The 11,385-nt window shown below is 43.1% G+C and overlaps 1 protein-coding gene across 2 annotated transcripts in view; it reads right to left on the reverse strand.

Moving 5' to 3' along the window:
• Window positions 1-11,385, reverse strand: part of tpm4a (tropomyosin 4a) — a 32,330-nt gene that overhangs the window by 12,954 nt on the left and 7,991 nt on the right. The window contains exon 1 of one of the 2 annotated variants that reach the window (XM_084309196.1): window positions 9,158-9,668. The exons of the other annotated variant lie outside the window; for it this stretch is intronic. Coding sequence (XP_084165322.1) covers window positions 9,158-9,289 — 132 coding nt within the window. The 5' untranslated portion in view covers window positions 9,290-9,668. Of the gene's footprint in view, window positions 1-9,157; window positions 9,669-11,385 lie in introns of those variants that run through there. 2 annotated transcript variants of the gene reach the window in all.

Below are 11,385 nucleotides of genomic sequence, written 5' to 3' on the forward strand. Positions count from 1 at the left end.
GAAACAACAGATAGTGTTATTTCCTGAGTAAAGCAATGGGCTCTGGAGAATGCCCTCCACACACACATGCATGCACACAAACAAACATTCTATTCATGAGTTGCAAGCCAGCTACACAGGACGCTGTGAAACACCTCCATGCACACAATGGGGAACACACAAAAAACACAACACACACGTGCATGCTCACATACTCAAACGCTCACTCACAAACTGCCAGCTAGCAACCTGATCGTTTTATGCCCAGTTGTCTGTTGTCAAGACATACGCGCGGAAACCGGTCTACCCGCAAACAAATCCACTGGATGTGACTTAGTGGCCGTCTATCAGTGGGTCTCGAGGGGGAATCCCGTAGGAGACATGAACCGATCCTGTGTTTAGAAACATGCTCGTCCCTATGTCACGTCATGCCTCCAATTCAGTCAGCCAAGGAAGCCAAGGAAGGACAGGCCTTTTCCTGTCCAACGCATTGTGGCGGTGCTGAGCAGTAGTAGGCTGAGGTCTCAGGGGGACGTATGTGGGGAAACCATTCAACTGGTTCAGCCACGTCAACCATGGACTACTACTAGACTAACTCAAAACGGCATTCAGAGGTTTAGAACTGCTAAACAAAAAACAGTGCCACTCTGTTATATGGTATGGCCGTTTTGAATTAAACAGAGTGACCGTCTTTTAAACTAAATACAATGACAACCTTTTGAAAAAGGAGACAGAAAACTGACAGGAAATCAGGCCACTTAAACATCATCTCATTCCCTCACTTTATTCTTTCATTCTTTCCAGTCTCTCTCTCTCTCTCCCTCCAGCCAGGCCCCTTTCTGTAGTCACTCGTGTTGCATTCTCCGGCTGCAAGCCTTATATGGTAAGACATACTCCAGAGAATGTTTGTGGTGGAGTATCAGGAAGATGTTAGCAAGCAATCACACAGGCAGAGATACACATAGACACACGACACGGCACGAGCATGCACACACACACACACACACGCAAGCACACACACATATACACGACACAAGCACAAACGCAAAAAGAAAAACCTAAATGAAACCATCTGCGGAGACTGGTGGTAATCAGGAATAAGCATGATACTATGTTACAAGGAGCTGGCCTATTGTTTCCTATTCACACACAAATACACATGGATCCAGTAATGAGCAGAGGACAATAGATCATGACAATCTGAATCTAGAGAAAATGAACAAGTCTGACAATTATAGGCCCATTGTATCTTCAACAATGTATTTATAATAAACAGGGATGTACCAATAGCACTTTTTCACTGCCGATACCAATTCTAAAACAGAATTGCAGCCTATTACTTTCCTAAACAGTGTAGACTCAGACCATTAGTTTGGGCTCATTGGACAAGAAGTATTATGATATAATCCATCTTTATTCATTAGAGAGAAAAAGACTACAGTATGTGTGCTAAAAATGAAAATCAAGTAGTTTTTTCTCTCAGTGCATTCTTAGTAATAACGTATCAGTAAATGAATAATCTAGAAGAATAAGGCACTAACCTAGTCCATGCCATGACTGAGGAACTATCTGACTCTAACCTAGTCCATGCCATGACTGAGGAACTATCTGACTCTAACCTAGTCCATGCCATGACTGAGGAACTATCTGACTCTAACCTAGTCCATGCCATGACTGAGGAACTATCTGACTCTAACCTAGTCCATGCCATGACTGAGGAACTATCTGACTCTAACCTAGTCCATGCCATGACTGAGGAACTATCTGACTCTAACCTAGTCCATGCCATGACTGAGGAACTATCTGACTCTAACCTAGTCCATGCCATGGCTGAGGAACTATCTGACTCTAACCTAGTCCATGCCATGACTGAGGAACTATCTGACTCTAACCTAGTCCATGCCATGACTGAGGAACTATCTGACTCTAACCTAGTCCATGCCATGACTGAGGAACTATCTGACTCTAACCTAGTCCATGCCATGGCTGAGGAACTATCTGACTCTAACCTAGTCCATGCCATGACTCAGGAACTATCTGACTCTAACCTAGTCCATGCCATGACTCAGGAACTATCTGACTCTAACCTAGTCCATGCCATGACTGAGGAACTATCTGACTCTAACCTAGTCCATGCCATGACTGAGGAACTATCTGACTCTAACCTAGTCCATGCCATGACTGAGGAACTATCTGACTCTAACCTAGTCCATGCCATGACTGAGGAACTATCTGACTCTAACCTAGTCCATGCCATGACTAGGGATGCCCCCCGAAACCCGGTTCTAAACGGGAACCGGTACTAAATTAGAAAGAAACTGAGTATTGATAAGCTCCGACGTTATCGGTACTGCTATCTCTCCTCTCTCTCTGTCTGCACGAGAAGCGGGACTGTGTTACACACAATCGCGGCTTGAGTCGCTCACACTCACACAAATGCACATACTCCGCGCTGAAGTCGATGCCGACAACGCACATTGCCACAAGTGCAATAAAACATTTGCAAGTAAGAGTGTCAATACAAGCAATTTGTCAAAACATCTGTTGTCAAAACATAAAATTAGTCTGCAGAAATGCGCCGTTTTCGACTGCTTTGCTCGCAGTGTTCCATCTCCATCCACGTCCACTGCAGGTAAGCCAAGATACGGAGTTAGCTAGGCTAATAACGAATTATTACGAATAGGCTAATAAATAAAATATAATTGCTTAGCTAATTGTTTAGCTACAAATATATTTGAAAGATGACAACTTTTTATAGATCGTCAGGCTGAGGCTGCAGCCACCTGTCCCAGCCCACCCCTCCTCCCTCTACCACCACCGGTCCCAGCCAAGCCCAAAGTCCCTTCACCCTAGCAGCTAGAGGAAGGATGACAGAGGATAGGGTGAACGAGTGTCACAGGGTTACTGTTGCTGAAGAAATAATATTTATTCATAATATTTATTTATAAAGTTATAAATAATAAAGCAATGTCGATTCTGTTCTTAATTAATTGTCTTTTTTCTTGCAAAATAATCAAAAAGAACCGATAAGAGTATCGATAAAGTACCGAACCGTTAAGCAGTATCGATATTTAAGAGTAGTAGTATCGATACAATCCTAACGATACCCATCCCTAGCCATGAGTGAGGAACTATCTGACTCTAACCTAGTCCATGCTATGAATGAGTTGGCAACTTTGTATGCCAAAGGCAACATTTTCTGATTGTAGGAGAATCTGGAAAGCTGTGCTGCTTATCCTGTCCTTCCATACAAACAATGTAAAGAATTCTTTAACATTGTGCTGCTTATCCTGTCCTTCCTTACAATGTAAAGGGTTCTTTAAAATGCACTGACTAGGTGAGAACAGCCACTTTTGTACTCCGAGATGTATAGTGTTTAGAAGGAGTGCTGGAGGGAAGATGGAGGACAGGTGAGAGGGCGGGGATGTAAGTGGTTGATTCCAGGGCACTGGGCTAATGAGGAGCATCAGGCTTTTTACGCTCAGTGGAAGCTTTTGTAGATGCTGCCACATCAATACTCTGTGTGTGTGTGTGTGTGTGTGTGTGTGTGTGTGTGTGTGTGTGTGTGTGTGTGTGTGTGTGTGTGTGTGTGTGTGTGTGTTGTGTGTGTGTGTGTGTGTGAAGAGAGAGAGAGAGAGAGAGAGAGAGAGAGAGAGAGAGAGAGAGAGAGAGAGAGACATTGTGACATTGTGTGAGGGACATTTACTGTTACACAAACGGACAGTAAATGTAAATTACATAATACCGTCAAACCTCACTGTAGTGGGAAAATAGGGACGTAAAACAAAGAAGATGATGATGATGATGATGATATCACTGCAAGGATGGCTAATAGTGTCAGTTTCTTTTAGAAATTTTTTTTCTTTTACATTGTATTTTAGATTGTATTTAATTCTCGCAACCTCAGGGGGGGGGTCGCGAGAATGATTATCGGGGGTCGTGGAAACATACAAATACATTCATGATGGTCTTGCCAATAAACCATATTTGAACTGAATTGAGAGAATGTGTGTGTGTGTGTGTGTGTGTGTGTGTCTGTGTGCAATGCATGTGTCTGTGTGTGTGTGTGTGTCTGTGTGCAATGCATGTGTCTGTGTGTGTGTGTGTCTGTGTGTGCGATGATCTGTTAGCAAAGGCGCCTGCTGACATGCAAAGACAGCCTCATACAAGTCATAAGAAGATATGTAAAGGAAGGCTGTTAAATCTAGACAAGCACCAATCTGCAGGTCGTCTCAATGCAAATAGAGTTTGAGAGTGAAGTGCAGCTGAACGGCCCAAGGCTCGAGACCTAAGTCATCTTAAATTCTGTTTACAAACCAACTAGCTACAGTTATAGTAATAGTAAAGTAATTTGGTATTGGCCAGAGGTGAATTACTGCTCCTATTAAAGAAATGTCCTGTATGAATCCAAAAAGCTATATCCTTTACAAATCCATTTGGAAAGTATCATGTTTTAAAAACCTTTAAGATTTTGATAAAAGTAATACAAGGATTTCAGAATCATTTTGGATTGTATGTAACCTACAAAGGAGTATGTCACATCTCACAAGTCTTAAAGCTATTGATGCCATGCTCAGTTTGGGATTCCTTTTTCCCCCCTGTTCCCAGGAAAGGAATCCAAACATGAGCATGACATGAGCTAAATGGCCACTGTGTGAATATGGTCAATGGCCCCTCCACCTCTGCAGAGAGCAGAGCAGGTGGTTTAACTAGCTACAGTAGTAAAAGAGTTACCAGGTCAATATATCCGTCTGAACAGCTCCACTAAGTGCTGTGAACCACTGGACTGGCTCAGACATGCTATCATGCTACAATGTATCACATGATCTAGCTTTGATCTGGATAAAGTCATTCACACTTCTTGACCTTGTATTTAGAGTACATTATGCTTCCAGGTGGGTTTAGAGCCCACAACCTTGGCACACTCCGATACCTAAGCCACACGGAGCCCTCAAGCGCTGCTTTGACACGGGAGTGTTCCTCAGAATGCCAGCGACTTGCCAAAATGTATCAACATGTGGTGGTTATATTTGGAAAGTTGAGCTATTCCCAGGGAGAGAGTCCAGCCTAAGAAAACAGTGAAACCAGGAAGCAATTCTTTCCATAGAATCCAGTCTGAGGCTCAGCATGAAAGCTGCAGACCCACCGACCACACAAACCAGTGAATAGATCCAGGCTTTTTGTTCATCTTGGACTCCCAATAGTTGCCCAAAATAGCGATCTATATGACAAACTATTTCCTGCAAGTTGCTCCAACAAAGCGGCATAGACAATTCTGGAAGTGCTCGTCTAAAAGGGTACAATTGTCATGTTGTGAGCAAGAGATTGAATGAAGCTGGAACTATAGCAGCGTTTCCAGATGGATAGGAACAAAGAAAGGACTTGAAGCCAAGATGCCACCATTTACATGCTTCATCGCTTAAAGATGGCAGCAAACATGGACAACCAGAGACCCTCGGATATAGGTAACCAGGATATGTGAGATCTGTATGGATCTCTGTGTGTGAGCTAAAGAGTTGTGGTCCCAGCAAGCCTAAAAGCAACATTGCTCCATTTAGCATGTGTACACACACACACACACACACACACACACACACACACACACACACACACACACACACACACACACACACACACACACACACACACACACACACACACACACACACACACACACACACACACACACACACACACACACACACACACACACACACACACACACACACACACACACACACACACACTCTGATGTTGCTTATCTTCCTGTTGATCTGGGCTGGAGCAGAGGGAAAGGAAGTGCTGGAGTAGAAGCACAGGAAGTGCTGGACCCGAGCCGGCAGGCGGCATCCTGGGAGGGGCAGCCCTGCTTCTCAACAGATGCCTTGCAGCGGAGGTTCGATTCCCACTCCAATGTTTCCTTCTCGTTGCACAGTATTAGTTAAGAGGTAAGATTAGCATTGGTGGCAGAATAAATGCGTATGTGTTTTCAGGCCATATGGATGTTGAGGTCATGAGGCAGGGGAAACTCCCTGTGGAAGAGGTGTGTGTGGGGGGGGGGGGGGGGGGGGGCTGTCTGGGCCTCCATGTTTCTCATGGAGACTTATCATGGTCATGGAAATAATACGGATGATTATCTTAACCCTTTCACTACCACACTACAGAAGGTTAATCTTTTACTACCACACTAGTGAAAGGGTTAACCTTCTGTAGTGTGGTTATGAAAGGGTAAACCCCTTTGTCGTGTGGCATTGAAAAGGTTAACCTTCTGTATTGTCACAGTGAAAGGGTTAACAATTTGGTAGTGTGGCAGTGAAAGGGTTAATGTTGGCCTGCCGAACTCTTATAACCACGAACAACGGCTTTAATGCTGTGTGTAAACTGTTGGTGGAACACCCTAAAGGGATAACCATAAATTAAACATTATCTAAGTGAGTGAGTGTTTTTGTAGTTGTGTGATGGGATCGCGATCTGACAAAGCCTAAAGCATTATCGAGTGGTTAAGTAACGTCTCAAGAGGCGTCAAAACCACACTAGGAATAACATCAAGTAATTACTTTGAATCCTCTGGGGGACGTGGCCAAAATGTCTTCCTGTTGCCTCCACATAATTCAAAAGGCGATTCATTACCTTAACAGTCGCAGCAAGGATCCTGTTTTGATCCCCTCTTGTTCCAGTGAAAGAGTTTGTTGTGCTAAGAAATCACCCTGTGTTGCCCCAATTATTAACATATGGGCCCATGTACAACCCTGAGGTGGCCAGCCCAACCACACAAGTGCTCTCTAAGCCACTCCAACTCTATTCATCTCTGAACACTCACAGCTTGAGCTGCATGAGACCTGTGTGTGTTCTTTGGCTTTAAAGGAACACGCCAACATTTTGGGAAATTAGCTTACCGTCTTCTCCAGAGAGAGACAAGAAGATAGATACCAGTTTCCTCTCTGTGTGTTCAGTAGAAAGCTATCTGGCTGCATGTTAGCTTAGCTTAGCACAATGAATGGAAGCGGACATGGCCGGTTAGCATTAGGCATTGTCCAACTAACACCTCTCCCGAAGGCTAACCGGTCATGTCTGCTTCCATTCATTGTGCTAAGCTAGGCTAACGTGCAGCCAGATAGCTTTCTACTGAACGCACAGAGAGGAAACTGGTATCTATCTTCTTGTCTCTCTCTGGAGAAGACGATAAGCTACGTTCCCAAAATATTGGCGTGTTCTTTTAAAGGACTGAAATTACTTTAAAAACGATGGCAGTATGAGAAATGTACCCTGATGTGTGCGTTTATGTATCTGTGTGCATGTGCATTTGTGTGCCTGTGTGTTTGTGTGCATGTGTGTGTGTGGGTGTATGTAGTAAATGCATAATTATGTCTTTATGTCATCTCTCTTTGTTCCCTATAAAAGCTCACATACCCTGCAGTCCAAATGGGGTCTGTCATCACTGTCTGTTGCCAGTGAGCCTGAGGTTGTGTCTGCCTTATTCATGACCATATGGAAGTGAGAGCTCCCAACTCAACTTGTATGTTGTTGACAACCAGTAGGGACTTGTGGTAGTGTGTGAAATGATAAACTATATTAATCTTAACTCTAAACTCATCTTTGACCTGGATTATGACAATGCCCAGAAGGCCTGTCAACAATTCCACGTCACACTAAACATGTTGTCAAAGAAATCCATCTTTAAAGATGACTTTGAGCCAAAGTTACACTGCAATTCACTTTCATACAGCACAGTTTCTTGCGAGTACCCCGGATGATGTGTTAATTTCACTTGTTGGTTATTTGTTGGGCATAATTACAAAAGTCACATAATCTTTTTAAATAAATAATAATACAATTATAAATCCCTCTAAAATGTGATAAACCCCACATTGGATGCTTTGAACGTTATCTCTGCCTGAATAAAAAAGAAAAAAAAATTCAGCCCATACATCTTTTTTTCTTAAAAGTGGGACCAGCGGTACCACGTCACTCAACTGGGCGGGACTGCTAAGCTCTATCAGAGCTTATTCCCAAAGTCAACCCATATCCCCATTAGCACTCTCCTCCTTAGGCTACCCAAAGACCAGAATGATGCTTGGCCTACAATGGAAATATGGTGAAAGCCAATACCAATTTAGTGTTATTGAATGTGTGACATCATCCAATAGACCTACATGGGTCACAGGTTACTGAATCATGGACCTACAGTAGGGGTTGAGCCAAACACAATTCTCCACACTTCTAGGTGAGTAGTAGGTCAATCGCAGTGAATGAAGTGTTCCAAAGCTGGTGATGGCCAGGTTCTCTCCCTCCTTCACTCGGCTCATTTCCTCTCTCCTATCTTCACCAGAGATACCTGCCAAGCACTTACGCTCCACTCACTCCCTTTGATAGTTGTCATCAGCAAGCTCGTGCCAATATTATGGCCCCTTTATGCCATAAACTAAAGCATAGTACAAAAGACAAGTCAAGACTGTTAAGTGTCACTGAGTATTTACTCCAATCTCCAGAGTGTATTCATGTGGTCCAAGTGAAGGGAGACTATAGGACGAGGAGGATAATCACCAGATGGATGATAGGGTTGAACAGTAGGCTACATTGGAACACAATGGCAGTAAAGGGAATGGGCTACTGTTGTTTTTAGCTGATGCCATTTACTGTGGGAGTGTGGGTTATCTGCCCTGAATGTAAACGGAGTCTACTACTGCCTAATTCGAGTTTGTCCTAGGAAATTAAGTCTAAATATAAAATCAGGCAATACCTGCTCACATGTGACAAATATTCTCATTTTAAAAGGTAGCCTTTGGTAGATCTACAGTTGCCAAGAAGTCAAAGGAGGACGAGTGAACTATACGCACTAGGACCCTCAGGAATCCTGACTTCTTGAGGAGAGACCAACGCCTTGCATAAGTAGCTTTGTGGCTCACTACACCATGCACCTTATAGTTCTACCGGCAAATTAATCAATTAAATGAATTAACTTCTGAGAGCTGTCAGAATGTGACAGAAGTTGCGGTCAATTATTAGAGAGAATGGCAGATGGTTGGTGAGTTACCTACAGAGAGAGAGAGAGAGAGAGAGAGAGAGAGAGAGAGAGAGAGAGAGAGAGAGAGAGAGAGAGAGAGAGAGACACTGAAAGAAACAAAGAGAGAAACAAAGAAAGAAAGAACAGAAACAGTTCAAAGGTTAATGTTCTCACTTTCTCTCGGTGTTCCCGTTCCCCGTCCAGGTCTCTCTGCAGAACCTGAGCTCGGTCTTCTGCATCGTCGGCTTGCTGCTGCAAACACTGGATCTTCCTCTTCACGGCATCCAGGGAATTCAGACTGGCCATTCTAGAGCTATGTGTTACTCAAATACAACTATACTGTACGTGTAAACAACAATAGGTATATAATCTTGCGCAGGGCAAAAAGCAGTCTATTAAAAATAATAAAACAACAGTTTGACAAAAGTATTTAGAATGAAGCGAAGTCTTTCAAGTGTGCAACAAAGTTATATAACCAAAAGCCGAGTCCAGATGTTGTCCAAGTGTTTCTCTTGACTTTCAGCCTCTAGTACGCGGAAGAGTTGATCAACTGTCTTAAAAGTTCTCCGTTGGAGTGTAATAGCTTGTGTAAGAACGCATTTGAGAGTCACTGCGTTCCAGTTTTGAAGAGGTAGGCGGATAAAAAAGCCAGGAATGATGCGGGAGCTGAAGAGCGCGTCTCAAACTCAGAGAAGTGCGATGATTTGGATGATGAGGTCACACGGTTGCAGCAGAATAGGCGGGGCATGCCCGCCCCCCCCCCTCTCTCTGTGTGCGTGTGTGCGTGTGTGCGTGTGTATGTGTGTGTGTGTGTGTGTGTGTGTGTGTGTGTGTGTGTGTGTGTGTGTGTGTGAGAGAGAGTAAACTAATTGCATAATTCTGAACTAAATCGAAAGTAGTGGTTTCCATGGCATAATAAACTATAGCCTATATATGTTCAAGTTAATCATGAATTAATGTAACTAATTGCCATTTGTTTATTGTTGTTTTTTCAAATGAGTGGACCACAGTTATTATGCTATGTCAATTTGATGAGCATTTTAAACTGTAGGAAGTTAGTTTCAGTTTTTTACAAACATAATTCAACTTACAACAGGCTATATCTCAAATTACTTTCTGTGACCTGTACAGCAAATAGGCTTCAATAATGAATAGGCCCTATTGTCAAAACATAATTAGAAATTTGACATTTAAACACCTAAATTGGTTGTCTGAACTATACTGAATCCATACTTTTCATTAGATTCAAATAATCAAGATGATCAGTCAGATTAGGTAGCTGATCAACGCTTGTCACTCATTTATAATCAACGAGTCACTATGTGTGTGTCTGTGCATGTGTGAGCGTGTCTATCTGTCTGGGAGTGTGTGTTTGTGTGTATTGCATTGTATGTGAGCAATGGATGATGATCCATCTATCCTCTGGTCATATCATCCTCCTCCGTGACTGGGTGAGTGGGCGTCTCCTCAGGCTCCTGCTACCTTGTTCACACTCTGGTGATGGCCTGGAGACTATATACTCTGTTTCTGCGTTAAATGTCCTATTCACACGATGGGCCTCTTTAAAGCAAATATAGTAGGTATACTGTATAGGTTAGATGAAAAAGTCTGTGCTCAAACAACAACCAGGAGTAGAGGTGCTTCTTAAATAATGTGTAGAATCCATATAGGTCAGTGGTAGAACCCACAAGGGATGAAGTGGAACCCTGTCACTATGAATTGAAAATGGGGGACCCTGATGTAAACACGACGAAAGTCTTTCTCTGGTCTGCATTCCCTTAACAATTGTGTGTATTGAGCCGTACTGTATTGTACCCATTCTGCAATCTTTTAAATAAAGTTTTCATGCATTCATTCATTCATTCATTCATTCATTCATTCATTCATTCATTCATTCATTCATTCATTCATTCATTCATTCATTCATTCATTCATTCCATTAAATAAGTCATCTTTATTCTCGTTAAGACAGTGACATTTCAGTCACTCGGACCGCCATCGGACACGGGACACGTCGGCAGATGTCCGACAAAGGTCAGAGTGACTGAAACATCACCGTTTTAACAAAAATTACAGACGACTTTTTTTTATTATTTTTATTATTTTTTTATACAAAAGACAGTTGTGTGTCATCCCTCACGGGTGGGTATACTGTGTAGGTAGACAACCAGACGTCTCGGTACAGTTCAGTGGATGGATCATCCAACAGCCTGAGAAATCTCCCACAGTCGGTAGGTAGCTACACCTCTGCTCGAGGGCCCGTCTGATTCACCCTACGCACCGGAAACGCTGGAAGCATTGATTTCATTAGACACAGGAGTGTGGGCCTTTTTGTTTGCCTTAGCTGCATTCCAAACATACCAGAGCCCCCGCCTGCTCTCTGCTCTCGCCGCTAGCCAGGC

The sequence above is a fragment of the Notolepis coatsorum genome (assembly GCF_963971535.1).
Source record: "Notolepis coatsorum genome assembly, chromosome: 2".
Lineage (NCBI taxonomy): Eukaryota > Metazoa > Chordata > Actinopteri > Aulopiformes > Paralepididae > Notolepis > Notolepis coatsorum.